We start from the raw sequence: 15,559 nt of genomic DNA, 5'->3' as shown, positions 1-15,559 counted from the left end.
CTCCACTCACCACATATGCATTCGCTCATCCATTATGAATATATTAAATTTTCACTCACAGGTTTAAGTCTCACAGGAGATATGTGAATTTGATTTCCCTCTTGAGAAAGAAAAAAAGCTTTTTGTTCCCAACCTCCCCTTTTTGTGTGTGTGTGTACACTCCATTATTTAGTACTAATAACCAATTATAAAAAATGATAGAAAATCCTAAATATTTTGTCTAACATTACAGACCTAGATTTGATTAGGTATGACTCAGGAGAGGAGAACACATTATCCCAATTCCCATGTTACTACACTTCATCAAAATTCAAAAACGAAAAAAGGCCATCTATTTTAGTAGTAATTATTTGCTTTCATTGGGATCTGCCAAGATTGTAAGGATAGTAGATACATGAGTGAATGTATTGTAAAAGAATCACAAGCTTTTAAACTAGCGTAAAAGTAACAAACTTAAAGCATGAATGAAAAGTCCCAAAAAAACGAATGAGAAAGAGAGGACCTAAATTAGGGGGGTGATTGTATTCCTCTTGAGAAAGGCATAAGTTTTCCGTGATAGAAGGAAATGATAAAAAAGAAGAGAAAGGTGAATTTGGGTTGATTGACCGGGAAACAAATGCACATGAAATGAGATCCGAAGCTTTGTATCCAAACAAAAGAAAGAAGAAAAGGAAATGGAAGAATGACACATTTTGGGGGTTTCGGATTAAGAAATGCTTTGCGTTAATAATGGAAAAAGGAATATGGGTAGCCCACTCCACCTTTACGTCATTATTAAAGAAACTCACATGTTTTAACTTATTATTTTATTATTTTTCATGTACTTTTCGAATGCATGAGCCAAAAGATTTTTATTATTTGCTTAAAATATTATTATTATTATTATTATTATTATTATGACAGCAACAGGATGTCCCTATGACTTAGAGGGGAAGCTATTAGTTAATTTATTGTAAGGTAAATTACATTAACCTTCTATATTTACGTAGACCGTTAAAGATTTTATACGTTTAACCTTTTTTAAATCCGTTATTTGATTATCAAAAAATAATTTAAGTGTGAAAAGTCAGTAATGTTCTTATATTATAATAATATAATATATTACATTTTATACCAGAGATAAATAACATTATCATTTTATAAAAATTAGTCAACACTATGTTTGTTAAGGATGCAATTGAGCATATCTGTCAAATATCATAGGATGTTAAAATTATAAATGATGAATGATTGATCCTTTGTGTAAGCCCAAACCTAAGTGGAAGTCGGTATAATTTATCCTTCATTAAAGTAAATATATAGTGTTTGATTGTTAATTATGATAGTGATAGATTTAGGTACTGGAATCATCCCCCGTCTCGTCATTTTTTTGTAATTAAAAAATTTTATAGATAAATGATAGAATTTTATTTCTATAATGGTGATAATTCATAATTAAACAAATAAAAATATACATTATTTCATCATTATAATAGTAAAATTCACCATCATAAAATTTATCAACGGCAAAGATCAAACGGTACAAATGTAATCCTTATTGCGGTGAATCTGGTGATATGGTTGCTAGCTACAGTTGATTCCTAATGCAAGTGAGGTGAGAAGACAGGTGATCGATAATGGGAACAATACACGTGCATCACAATACACTTTTTATTTGGTTCTATAAGTTTACCTAGGAGCAGGATTGCATATTACTACTATTTTATAATACTATGATTTATTCATAAAGCTAACATTTATCATATCAAGTAGCTAATTCTGTGGGATATGACTCATTGTCGTGAACCACCACTTGCACTTTTTATCCTAATCATGGTACAACTTTAAGGAGCTTTTGAGAGCCCTAAAATAGGCTTTTCAATCTTTAGGAAAAAAATCTTAGAATTCCTTTCTCAAAAAAATAATAATAAAATCTGTTTTTTGTAATGTCAAATTGAAGGAATTCTACAAGCAAAAGTGATTTAATTGATAATAATCTTCAATTAAATCTTAATAATAATAATTATTATTATTATAATCTTATTATTGTTATTATTATTAGGAGTGCATAGGCTTCTTTATGGTTGCAATGTATCCCAATATTGAGAGTTCATTTCTCAATTTCTTGCGGCTGAAAAAATGAAAATGTTGACACTGCAACCAACCACATGGCAGGACTGAAACAAGCTAGCTTAGACTATCTATTTATGTATTTCAACTAGACTCGTTAACGGATCGAATTCAGATCGGATTGGATTTAGCCTGAACCGGTCTAAATTTGATAAACATTTTACTCGATCCGATTCGATAATTCCACGAATTTTCTGCAAGTGAATTCATATCTGATTTGTTACTTAGACTAATATAAAAGGCGCAACGTGGAAGTCACATAATGAAAGACACCTAGAGACACTTGAACCTGGAGTGCTATGATACCAACTGTGATACCCCCTAATTTTAGAGATATGGATTGATCAAGTTCATACTAAAAAAACAGGGGATATCTACAAAAATATACAAAGGAGACTATCTCTTTGAAATGAAAAATCCTAACATAGTCGTTTTGCATAAATAATGTACTAAAATAATAGGTAAAAAGATTTAGAAAAATTGTTAGGCTATGTTTCGCAGATATGGAATTAGAGTTTGAAATTGAGATTTGTGGAATTAAAGAAAAGTACCTCATAAAATTGAATTAAAATTTTCTTCAATTTCAAAATTTCAATTTCTTGCCGCTTATTAGAAAATGGTTATTTTGATCTTTCAAAAGGGAAATGTGACGTTTCACATCACATCGTTCAGGGGAGATATTGTGACTTATATGTGTTAATATTTCTTAATTATTTTTACGCATCTTAAAAATTATTAACATCGAAAGATAAATATGCAAACTTGATAAGAATAACACATTCTTAAACGACAAGAGCCGGTTATTAGATATTATAATCTTACAATAAAAAATACAAACAAATTTAAGTGATAATACAAATTGACTATGAAGATAAAAAGTAAAATAGAATTGATCCTTTTGTCATCATTCATTTGTTAATTAAAGACCATTCTTATTTTTGACTAAATCACCATGTTGTTTGGAAATGGATGGTGTGGTTTGTATTTAGTAATACGTCAAAGTCCTGAGGTCGTGACCGTGACCCAACAACTACCTTTTCCTGAAGGCTAGGATAATGAAACCAAGTCAAAAACACCTAATTTAAAAGAGACTTTTCAATAAGACCATGTGCCACAAAATTAATTATCAGGATCAGGATAATCATTAGATTCGAACCCAACAAATTGAATCATATATATACATCTAACAATAACAATTTTTTAAATCGTATGTATTTACAAGATCTCGATCAGATTGATTTTAAGATGGACGGCTTGATTGATTTCTAATGTGCCACAACAGAAGAAGACCCTACCTCAATTTGTATTTTGTTCTGCTCAATTAATAACCAGATGCCACTATCCATTTTTACACGTCTTGCAAATGCTGATTCCAAATTATTTAATATCACTATAAGGGCTATATATATATAGAAATAAATTAAAGTAATTAAAGAGAGTATGTGTTTTATTTGACCAGATAACAAATAAAATTAATTAAATAATAAATACTTACCTATTCACCCGTAATTGTAAATTAATAACTCTTCCTCACTATTACATTTGGTGTAACATAGAGATTTGTTTTGAATTTAACATATACACACACACACATACGAGAGAGAATTAAAAAAAAAAATCATTATTATTTTGAAATATATTTTAAGATTAATTTCATTGACACCCCTTCAGCTTTAACTAAATATCACATTAAAATATTTTTCTAAAATTATTATTACTAACAGCCCAAATCATTTTTCCTTTATTAACATTGTCATAATAAATGTGAAATAACATTTTTACCCTCATTTTTTTAATATCTTTAATTTAATCTAAAATATCATAATTATAAAAAGACGAAATTACCCCATTAATTACCCAACACCCTCACCTCACCACCATTGCCAGTTGAAATTTTGTTGTAAGTTTTGGAATTGGGAATTGTGGTTCACTCGATTATCATTGGAATTTCATTGGGTGCCTCTAAAATTCCCAAAACAATAAAGCCTCTTGTAGCTGCCCTCACCTTCCATCAATTTTTTGACGCCATGGGACTTGGTGGATGTATCTCTCAGGTAGTACCCAATTTCATTACTATTTGAATAAAGATGTTGGTGGTAAAACTGGTGCATATCTATTTTTATATTTGATTAGGCATAGGATTTCGTAGAGATGGTGAACAATCACCAAATAAATAAGATATTTGTTAACAACACTTTGCCTTGATTGATTCTGAAGTGTAGTCAAATGGCTTGTTTTATCAAAGTCTACATCTCTAAAGAAGTCAACTGGTAAAAAATTTCTCTTCTTTACTAATTACGTGCAAGACTTTTTTGAATTTCATCTTTTAAAATATCAAGCATAAATAAATAAATATCTTTTAAATAAAATAGTGTTGCTAACTTGCTATTGTTAAATCTGGATCATATTGTTGGCCAAAACAATCTCAACACCATTTAGGAGAAAAAAAAAATTGATGCCACATTAGGAAAGTGACAAAGGATGGAGGAGTATTTCCAATGGGTGGTGATTGGTGAAGGTGTTGGGCTTGTGTGATCTCGACATGATGAATCCACTTATTTGGAAAAGGCAAACTTGCAGTGGGTATTTTGGTCTTTTAAATAATTTTTTTAGGGATAAAAGTATTTTTACAAAATCAAATAAATAATAATGTCATTTTGTACTCTGACATCGTTGAAAAGGAATGTTTGAAATATGATTATATGAGTGAAAAAAAAACAAGAAATGTTATGATAGTAATTTTTGAAAAATATTTAATTAAATTTGAAAGAATGTATGTAAAATTAACCATATATTTTAAATTCAAATAGACACGTGCCACATTAAAAGTGAGGTCCATGAAGAGTATCCAGTCACCCTCACCCAGTAGGCACGCAAGAGAATTTAATGCGTCATTAAGAAAGGAGGATATCTTCTCACCTTGTAGCCAAAATATATACGGAGTCTTAGTGAAATTATATAATGGGGCACACTCAACGTATCTCACACGGGTGGGGCACACTATGGGCCTTACATAGCAGTTCTGTACAGAAAATGTAAAACCAAACAAATCTTTGAATTAACTGACTTTACTATGTTCCTCTTAGATTTCTTCAATTTGGAATTTTAATCCGATTTTGTTTAAATGCATGGTCGTATATATGCCTAGTCATTCTTAGTTTCTCATCCAAATCTGTTTTCTTTTTGCTGTCATTTTCTTATGCCATGTCTTTGTCTATATAATCTTGTCCTAGCCATCTCAATTGGACACTACAAATGGCTGCTACTGACGCCCTTTTTCTTCTTCTTTTTGTCTCTCTACTGTTCTCTTCTTCCTTGGTTCATGCAGACTTTGGTATTACTGCAGGAACAGATGATGGGTCTGAACAATGGGGTTATGTTGAAGTTCGACCTAGTATGTCTTAATCTTATGTTGAGTTCACAAACAATGTCCCATTTTTGTTGCTATGAAATGTGAAAATACTTTAGTTCTTTTAATAACTAGTACATTTGTTACTTTCTTGCGTTTTATTGTAGAGGCCCACATGTTTTGGTGGCTTTATAGAAGTCCTAATAGAATTGAAGATCCATCCAACCCATGGCCAATACTTCTATGGCTCCAAGGAGGTCCCGTGAGTACATTGCAACACACGAAAAAACATTAAAAAGACTTACATATACATATATATACACACACACACACACACACACACACACACAGAAATGATCTCTTACTTGCTTTAAATTTTGATTTGTGAATTCAGGGCGTTTCTGGAGTTGGGTTTGGAAATTTCATAGAAATAGGACCATTAGATGGGAATTTGAATCCCCGGAATTCAACTTGGCTCCTCAAAGCTGATCTCTTATTTGTGGTAAAATTTTATGTGCTTTTGTAATAAGAACTTATTTTGGTAGCCTTTTAACACAAACTGAACCACATTGTTTCTTTTATGTAATTGTAGGATAGCCCTGTTGGAACTGGTTTTAGTTATGTGGAAGATAAGAATTTGTTGGTTAAAACTGATGAAGAGGCTGCAGCTGATCTAACTACATTGTTGAAGGAAATCTTCAATGGAAATGAGAGCCTCCAAACAAGTCCTCTCTTCATTTTTGGAGAATCGTATGGAGGAAAATTTGCAGTTACCCTTGGGGTTTTGGCACTTAAAGCAATTCAAGCAGGAGAACTAAAGCTTCAACTTGGAGGTAATGAGTCTATTTTCTACTGTTTGGGTATCACAGAGTCATCTTTGGCTTGTAATTTAATTACTTTTCTTGCTTTAAGAACAAAATTTCTCAAATTTCACTCTCTGAAAAGGAACAAAAAAAAACCAATTTTAGGCAGGAGAAATCATTTGACTTACCTAGTAATCAAGCTCCACACATAACTTTTCTATGTCTAAATCTATGCTTTATATGTTCCAAGTATAGGAGTTGCTTTGGGAAACAGTTGGATTTCTCCTGAAGATTTCGTGGTACATTTCTGTGTCCAAAAAAGTGTTTCTACTTAAAATCTTGTTATTTCACAATTGGACAATTTTTTTGGTTTCATATCATTTAGGCTTATGAACTGAAATGCAGTTTTCATGGGGACCACTTCTTAAGGACGTGTCGCGGATTGACAACAATGGTTTAAACAAATCAAACAGGTTCGACAAATGCTAATTTCAAAAACTCTGTATACGCCACTGTGTAATTGGTAATTATAAATTAAAAACGAACAAAAGAAATATGAGAGATTCTGACCAATTTAACATTAAACTTTGGAAGAACAGCTTAGCCCAAGAGATTCAGCAGCAGCTTGCCGAAGGGAAGTATGAAGATGCTACAAACACATGGGATGAGCTAGAGGGTGTGATTTTAAGCAGCAGTAACAATGTGGTATCTCTCTCGCTCTCTTTCTATATATATATATATATATATCAATGGCAGTCAGAATATTGGAAGAGTTGAGTGGATTACTTGCAATGTTGCAGAACTTCTATAACTTCATGTTGGACGATTTTGGAGCTGAAACTTTCAAAACAGAGAAAGGACTAATGGCAGAAAGGTATTCAAAACATCTTAGCACCAAACTGCTTTCATCATCATTTAATGGTGTTTCCAGCTTGATGAATGGACCTATTAAAGAGAAGCTAAAGATTATTCCCAACAATGTATCGTAAGTATCTATTTATTACATATTTGTAGTCTGTATCGATAATTGACTAGGCAGCATTTGATTATTAACATTCTCCTCTAGACCGCTGACTAAAATTGTTTATGATTATGTCCTTGTATCGCTGTTATGTAGATGGGGAGGACAGGAAGACATTGTTTTTCTAGCCATGACTGGAGATTTCATGAAGCCGAGAATCAAAGAGGTAACAATGACTCTGTAAATGTCTCTAATTTTCTCTTTAACATCGAAAAAAAAGAAAAGAAAAAAAAAAACAAGGTATAGGAAAATGAAATACACTACTAGGAGTTGTTTGTTTGTCTGCAGAATTTAATCTTTCATAATATATTTCCAGGTTGATGAGCTCTTAGCCAAAGGCATAAATGTAACAGTATACAGTGGACAGGTATGAATACCTAATAATGTGTCTCTCAATGGATCTAGATGAACATGAAAGATAATAAACAATGAGTACACATGATGATCAATGAACCTAATTTTAGTATCTTAATGTCCTCGAAATGTCTAAAATGATGTTTGGTGTCCTCCAATTCATTGTCTTGAACTATCTCCTATAAAATATGATCTGATGGTTGCTAATGGCAGCTTGATCTCATATGCGCAACCAAAGGAGCAGAAGCATGGGTCAACAAACTCGAGTAATTTCATGCTTCTCCGATTTACATCTACGATTAGGTTAAGTTGGAATGAAATTTAAAGTTAAATTGATTAAATTTTCAGGTGGGATGGTTTGAAAAATTATTTGAGCTTGGACCGAACTCCTTTGTACTGTGGAAAAGATGATACAACTACAAAAGGGTTCGCGAGGTCATACAAAAACCTGTTCTTCTATTGGATTCTTGGAGCTGGCCACTTAGTAAGTAATCCCACATTGTTTTTGTCATGATTATTGTCTCTTCTCATCGGTAGTATTATTTTGCCAGACACTAACAACATCAGTTCTTTAATCAATAAATTTTAGGTGTATTAGGAATTTAGAATTAGAAAACACATATATAAAAAACCAGAAAACAAAGATCCAAATTATAAAGCATTAAAATTATAAAGCATGTCTACACCGCAAGCATGAAAAAGTGGCACTAAAGCCAAATTCAACACACTACATTTCCAAACTGATATTATGCATTAATGTGAGTGAGGCTTACTAAAATTCAAATTATATGACTTGTTCTGTTTTATACCTTCAGGTTCCAGTAGAACAGCCCTGTGTTTCCCTGCAGATGGCCGGAAGCATTACTCGATCACCAAATATTTGTAATAAATTGTGAAGACAAAGAAGTATCGCAAGGGACAACCCGGAGACAGTCATGAATGAAGTTTAAGTAAAAAAGCCAATGTTATGAAAAATCTCTCAACTTGTAGATGATAAAATGCAAAATTCCAAAGAATGAGAATTTATATATTAATTGCACAAAACTTTCTTCAGATTAGGGTTTAGGGTTGAAATTGAAAATGATTCTAAACTTCTATATGTGTCACTTTGTCCTAACACCGCAAGTTTGCAAACTAGTGAAGGATGCGAAAAGAAAGGGAGGTGTAATGTTAATCATCAAATCAAAAGCTTACTACATGAGTTTGAAGTTCAATCCCAAACCATTGTTATACAAGTTAATTAACGCATTTCACTTTGCCCATTTTGGGGTTGAAACTCATAAAACCAAGACATTAGCTTTTATAAGATGGTGATCAAAATTCAAATTATTTGGCCACACAATAGAGGATACAAATTGAAGTGATAAAACAAATTGACTATGAAGATTAAAAAAAAATGGAATTGCTGTTTTCATTATCATTTGTCAATTAAATAACACTCTTATTTTTTTGAGGTAGTAATAAATTAAGGTTGATCCAACAACCACCTCTTCCTGAAGGCCAGGATAATGAAAGAAAGTGAAAAAAACCTAACCAAAGAGACTATTCTATAGACTACAGCCACAAAAGATAACTAGAGTTAGTTAGTCTGTCTTATACCTATGTCCAAAGTACATACATATATGTATAATTTTCAATAGACATGGCCACCAATATATGCTAGTACTTTTCAATAGACCTTACCCACAAAAAATTATTTAGAATCATTTTCAATTTCAAAGGACAACTTATCTTTGGAGCCAAAATATAGAAGTTGACCAAACTAAGCTTTGAAATTAACGATTTTACTATGTTCCTCTTTAGTTTTTCAGTTTGGAACTTATGTTTACATTCATGGTTGTATATGACTTGCCATTCTTGGTTTTTCATCCAAATTTGGTTTCTTTTTGGTGTTCTTTTCCTAGTTACTTAAAGACAAACAGGTGAAGCTTCTTATGCCATGTCTTTGCTGTATATATAATCTTGTCCTAGCCATCTCAATTGGACACTAAAAATGGCTGCTAGTGACACCCTTTTTCTTCTTCTTTCTGTCTCTCTACTGCTCTCTCTTTCCTTGGTTCATGCGGACTTTAGTATTGCTGCTGGAACTGATGATGGGTCTGAACAATGGGGATACGTTGAAGTTCGACCTCGTATGTCTTAATCTTCTATTAAGTTCACAAACAATGTCCCATTTTTTTTGCTATGAAATGTGAATACTGTATAGTTCTTTTAATAACTAGTCCATTTGTTATTTAGATTTATAAAAAAATAACTAGTCCATTTGTTACTTTTTTGTGTTGTATTGTAGAGGCACACATGTTTTGGTGGCTTTATAGAAGTCCTAATAGAGTTGAAGATCCATCTAACCCATGGCCAATACTTCTATGGCTCCAAGGAGGACCAGTGAGTACTTATTCTAACACAAGAAAAACATTATACAGGCACAGTATATTACTTAAATATGGATATATAATTCATCACACTTTGAATTTTTATTTGTGAATTTAGGGTGGCTCTGGAGTTGGGTTCGGAAATTTCTTAGAAATAGGACCATTAGACGGGAATTTGAATCCCCGGAATTCAACTTGGCTCCTCAAAGCTGATCTCTTATTTGTGGTAAAATTTCATGTGCTTTCGTAGTAGGAAGTTGTTTTGGTAGCTTTCAAAACAGAGTGAACATTCATTTTTTCCTTTCATGTTATTGTAGGATAACCCCGTTGGAACGGGTTTTAGCTATGTGGAAGACGAGAATTTGGCAGTTAAGACTGATGAAGAAGCCGCAACTGATCTAACTACATTGTTGAAAGAACTCTTCAATGGAAATGAGAGCCTCCAAAAAAGTCCTCTCTTCATTTTTGGAGAATCATATGGTGGAAAATTTGTTGTTACTCTTGCTGTTTCGGCTCTTAAAGCTATTCAAGCAGGGGAACTAAAGCTTCAACTTGGAGGTAATAATTTTTTTTTCTACTGTTTGGGTAATAATTTAGATACTTTTCTTGCTTTTAAGAACAAAATTTCAACTTCCAAGCACTACTTTCATTTTTTAAATCTATGTTTATATGTCCAAGTATAGGAGTTGCTTTGGGAAACAGTTGGATTTCTCCTGAAGATTTCGTGGTACCAATCTCTACGCAAATTTGGTTATTTAATAGTTGGACAAATTTTTGGTTTCATCTCATTTAGATTTATGAACTGAAATGCAGTTTTCATGGGGACCTCTTCTTAAGGACGTGTCGCGGATTGACAACAATGGTTTGAATGAATCAATCAGGTTCGACAAATGCTACTTTCTAAAACAAAGTTTAAATAAATAATTCAAAAATTCTTTACATGACACTGTATAGTTGGTAATTATGAATTAAAAATGAACAAAGAAATATGAAAGAGATTGACCAGTTCGAGGAATCAGGACATTCAAACAGAAGGAATTGTACTAATTATAAAATCCCGCAGCAATTAGGCCATTACAGTTGTCATAAATGTCTACTAGTAGCTCTAGGCAGCAACAAGAGAACTAACAATCAAGTTACTAGCAGCAACAATAGTTTAAGCCTAGGGGGATTAGAAGATAAGTTTATACATTGAACGTGTTATATTCTTCGCACATTGTCAAGAAGAAAATATTGGATTTTATCAAATTTAACATTAAACTTTGGAAGAACAGCTTAGCCCAAGTGATCCAGCAGCAGCTTGCGGAAGGGAAGTATGAAGATGCTACAAACACATGGTCGGATCTTGAGGGTGTGGTTTTGGACAGCAGTAACAATGTGGTATCTCTCTCTCTCTTTATGTGTGTGTGTGTGTGTGTGTGTGTGTGTGTGTGTGTATCAATGGCAGTCAGAATATTAGATCAGTTGAGTGGAGTACTCGCAATGTTGCAGAACTTCTATAACTTCATGTTGGATTCTGGAACTGCAATTGTGCAATCAGAGGAACAGAAAGGACTAATGGCAGAAAGGTATTCAAAATATCTAAGCACCAAAATGTTTTTGTCATCCATTAATGGCGCACGGACTGGTGACTTTGCTAGCCTGATGAATGGACCTATTAAAGAGAAGCTAAAGATTATTCCCAATAATGTAACGTAAGTACCTTCATACTTGATAAATAATATAAAAAAAAACAGAATATTTGTAATCTATATTGTTTTATTGTATACATATATGAAGAAACAAATTGACTAAGCATTGATAATTAACATTTTCCTTTAGACTGATGACTAAAATGGTCTATGATCATGTCTTTATATCGCTGTTATGCAGATGGGGAGGACAGGGTAACATTGTTTTTCCGGCCATGACTGGAGATTTCATGAATCCAAGAATCAAAGAGGTAACAATCACTTTGTAAATGTCTTAGTTAATTCTTACTTGCACACACTAGGAGTTGTTTGTGTCTGTCTGCAAGAATTTAACTTTCATAATATATTTCCAGGTTGATGAGCTCTTAGCCCAAGGCATAAATGTAACCGTATACAGTGGACAGGTATGAATATCTAATGTTGTTTCTCTCAATATATATATATATATATATATATATATATATATATATATATATGAACATGAAAGATGATAAATAAGTACATATGATGATCGATGAATGTAATATTGGAATTAACTATGAAATAAAAATTAAGTACGGAGTTGTCTAGTGCCGGATTATTTCAGTGTATGAATTTCCTTGAAATGTCTAAATGGTGTTTGGTGCCCTCCAATTCATTGTCTTAAACTGTCTCCTATAAAATATGATCTGATGGTTGCTAATGGCAGCTTGATCTCATCTGCGCAACAAAAGGAGCAGAAGCATGGATGAACAAACTCCAGTAATTTAATGCTTCTCTGATTTATATCTTACAATTAAGTTCAGTTGAACGAAATTTATAGTGAAATCAATTAAATTTTCAGGTGGGATGGTTTGAAAAATTACTTGAGCTCAGACCGAACTCCTTTGTACTGTGGAGGAGATGATACAATTACAAAAGGGTTTGTGAGTTCATACAAAAACCTGTTCTTCTATTGGATTCTTGGTGCTGGCCACTTTGTAAGTAAACCTGCATCGTTGTTGTCATTATCATTGTCTCTTTTCATTGTTAGTATTTTGTTATCGTCAAAGATGCTAAACAACATCGATTATATAATCAATTTATACAAAAGTTTAGGTGCATTAGGAATTTAGGATTCCGAAACTCATATAAAAAAACCAGTACACAAAGATCCAAAACATTTGCTGGCCGTGTAAACAAATATTGTTCAGTCTTTAAAAACTTGGGTTCCATTTGGTAACCATATAAGCTGAAATTGAATACATTGCCACAGCATAAGAGGATTTTTTTATTTTTAATTAACCCTTTCTTCCAATGGAAGGTCACTTTTGGAAAGAGAATGCCACTTTTTATAATAGTAAAAGATTTCAACGTACACAAAAAGAATAGGAGTTCATATTCTGTTGGTGTCAACTCTTAACACTTATTCTTCAACACTAAAATCATGAAAACAAAGTGGCACTAAGACCAAAATCAACACTACATTTCTAAACAGATATTTTGCATTAATGTGAATGATGCTTAATAAAGTTCACATTTTATGACCAGTTTTGTTTTATACCTGCCAGGTTCCCGTAGAACAGCCCTGTGTTTCTCTACAGATGGCCGGAAGCATTACTCGATCACCAAATTCTTCACCATAAATTATGAAGACAAAGAAGCACTGCAACAGACCACAAAGAGACACTCATGAAGTTTTTTAAGTAATAATGCGAATGTAATGAAAAAATCTCTCTAACTTGTAGAAGGCAAAATGAGAAATTCCGAAAATTTAGAATTTATATATTTATTGCAGATTACTTTCTTCAGATCAGATATGCCTTTGTCCTGAGACTGAAAACTAGTGAAGGAGGGGAAAAGAAAGGAATATGTTATGTTAATTCTTTAAATTGAATGCTTACATGACAACTAATTCACCAACCTGGGTTTGAAGTTCAATCCCAAAACTCTTGTTCCAAATTGCTCATAATGAGGTTAGGTCAGGGTAGGCTAAATGAGTGATTGTCACAGTGAATGAATCTGCATAAGCAGGCAATGATAAGTAAACTGACACAGCCCATGAGGTACCCCATGAATAATAAGTTTCAGAAATCAAAAAAATCTGCAACTCTCAAAATTTACAAACAATTCTCAACACTCTATTTTACTTCTACTTTTGAACTCTGTTACACTTGAGTCTGTTAAGTTTTTTCTTTTCTACACATCTCTTCTCCCAATTCCAATGGCATCTCTCTCTGGCAGTCTGGCACTCAACAATTTCTCACAGTGAATGGTGCATTGAGTAGAATTGAGTAATTACAATAGCCGGCCAAATCAGTTTAACGTTACTTTATTTGGATACTGCCAAGGAGATATGGGACAAATTGCAGCAATTGTATTCTGGGACAGGTAATATCACTCGTGTCTATGAACTCTGTAAGCAGTACTTCAATCTTGAACAAGAGACTCAAAGTATAGAAGAGTATTATTCCAAAGTTATGGGAGTCTGTGAAGAGCTGAATATGTATTAGCCCATTACTACTGATGTTTGCAGTATGCAACAACAGCGTGCGGACTTTAATGTTGTCCGTTTTCTTACTGGTTTATCATCAGCATATGAGCCTTTTCGTGCACAGATTATGGGCAGTCCAACACTTCCCTCTCTTGCTGAGGTGTTTTCTCGCCTTCAGCGTGCTACACTAGCAATTGATACATCAAATTTGAATGCTAGACAGAGTAGTGAGCGTTCAGCATTGGTAGTTTCAAAGGGTGAACATAATGCTTACCGTGGAGGTCGTGAGGGACGCTCCACACGTGGTGGTCGTGATTCACGAGGAGGATGTGGCCATGGCAAGGAATTAAGAAAATGTACTCATTGTGGTCTTTCTAATCATTCTGTGAACTTTTGTTGGGACCTTCATGGGAAACCATCTAGTTATGCAATCAAGTTTCCTCTTCTCCGAATGATGTTGCTTCTGGATCTCACAACGTGGCTGAATCAGATACGGTCCCTGTTCCACGGGATGAGTGTACTCAGTTTTTGTCTTATAAGCAAGCATCTAATTCATCTTCCACAGCTACCTTTGCCCAGTCAGGTACTGCACACACATGTCTATTGTCTTCCACTCGCAGTCCTTGGATCATAAACACTGGAGCATCTGATCATATGACTGGATGTTCTTCTCTTCTATCTGGTTTTCATTCTGTACCTCCTTCTCAAGGAGTTACTCTTGCTAATGGTTCATCCACTCAGGTTTCAGGTTTGGGGACAACTCAACTTAGTGATTCATTGTCTTTCTCGTCCGTTTTATATGTTCCGCAGTTTCCCTTTAATTTAATGTCTATCAGTAAGCTTACTAAATCTCTCCAGTGCTCTGTTACATTTGATCCTACTTCTTGTGTGTTTCAGGATCTCAAGACAAAGAAGAAGATTGGTACGGGACATGAAGCTGGTGGCTTATATTATTTTGATTTCGAAACCTTATCCTGTGGCTCTTCAGTCTTCTCTGCCTCCATTCCAGTGGCACTGTCGACTTGGTCACCCGTCACTTCAAGTTTTGAAGCGTCAAGTTCCTAGTCTTAGTCATTTGAAATTCTTATTATGTGAAGTTTGTCAACTTAGTAAGCACCATCGCGTGTCTTTCAAGTCTAGGGTTAATAATCGTGTCTTTAGTCCTTTTCATTTGGTTCATTCAGATGTTTGAGGTCCAATAAAACATTCTTTAATCAATAAATTTCATTATTTTGTGACATTTGTGGATGATTATTCTCGCCTGACTTGGTTGTTTCTAATGAAAGATCGTTCTGAGTTGTTTTTAATTTTTCAAAAATTTCGCAAAGAAATCAAAACTCTGTTTGGATGTCCAATTCGTATTCTACGTTCTGATAATGCTAAGGAATATTCGTCAACTCCATTTGAT

At 33.5% G+C, this 15,559-nt stretch overlaps 2 protein-coding genes across 5 annotated transcripts; both read left to right on the top strand.

Annotated features, from left to right (window-relative positions):
* Positions 1–5,364: 5,364 nt before the first annotated feature.
* Positions 5,365–8,670, top strand: LOC132295607 (serine carboxypeptidase-like 51). The gene is made up of 13 exons (XM_059793914.1): positions 5,365–5,503; positions 5,626–5,720; positions 5,853–5,960; positions 6,051–6,291; positions 6,517–6,560; positions 6,667–6,734; positions 6,861–6,966; positions 7,062–7,246; positions 7,379–7,448; positions 7,599–7,649; positions 7,850–7,902; positions 7,985–8,120; positions 8,452–8,670. The coding sequence occupies exons 1-13, from the start codon at positions 5,365–5,367 to the stop codon at positions 8,530–8,532; spliced, it is 1,377 nt and encodes a 458-aa protein (XP_059649897.1). The 3' UTR covers positions 8,533–8,670.
* A 640-nt stretch (positions 8,671–9,310) lies between these two features.
* Positions 9,311–13,518, top strand: LOC132293355 (serine carboxypeptidase-like 51). 4 transcript variants are annotated; one of them, XM_059790802.1, is made up of 14 exons: positions 9,314–9,558; positions 9,710–9,768; positions 9,927–10,021; positions 10,127–10,234; positions 10,326–10,566; positions 10,692–10,735; positions 10,822–10,889; positions 11,283–11,388; positions 11,500–11,702; positions 11,881–11,950; positions 12,053–12,103; positions 12,388–12,440; positions 12,523–12,658; positions 13,229–13,518. In XM_059790802.1, exons 1-14 carry the CDS (start codon positions 9,458–9,460, stop codon positions 13,301–13,303), a joined length of 1,410 nt encoding a protein of 469 aa, XP_059646785.1. In that variant the 5' UTR covers positions 9,314–9,457; the 3' UTR covers positions 13,304–13,518. The 4 variants fall into 4 exon arrangements, with proteins under 4 accessions (XP_059646783.1, XP_059646784.1, XP_059646785.1 ...); XM_059790800.1 differs by having other exon boundaries at positions 9,311–9,558; positions 11,283–11,702; XM_059790803.1 differs by having other exon boundaries at positions 9,314–9,768.
* Positions 13,519–15,559: the final 2,041 nt, after the last annotated feature.

Source organism: Cornus florida, unplaced genomic scaffold (assembly GCF_030987335.1).
Source record: "Cornus florida cultivar Cherokee Brave unplaced genomic scaffold, ASM3098733v1 CherokeeBrave_3.0.0_Hap2_Chr02, whole genome shotgun sequence".
NCBI classification, from domain to species: Eukaryota; Viridiplantae; Streptophyta; class Magnoliopsida; order Cornales; family Cornaceae; genus Cornus; species Cornus florida.
This window is presented reverse-complemented; position numbering and strand designations above follow the sequence as displayed.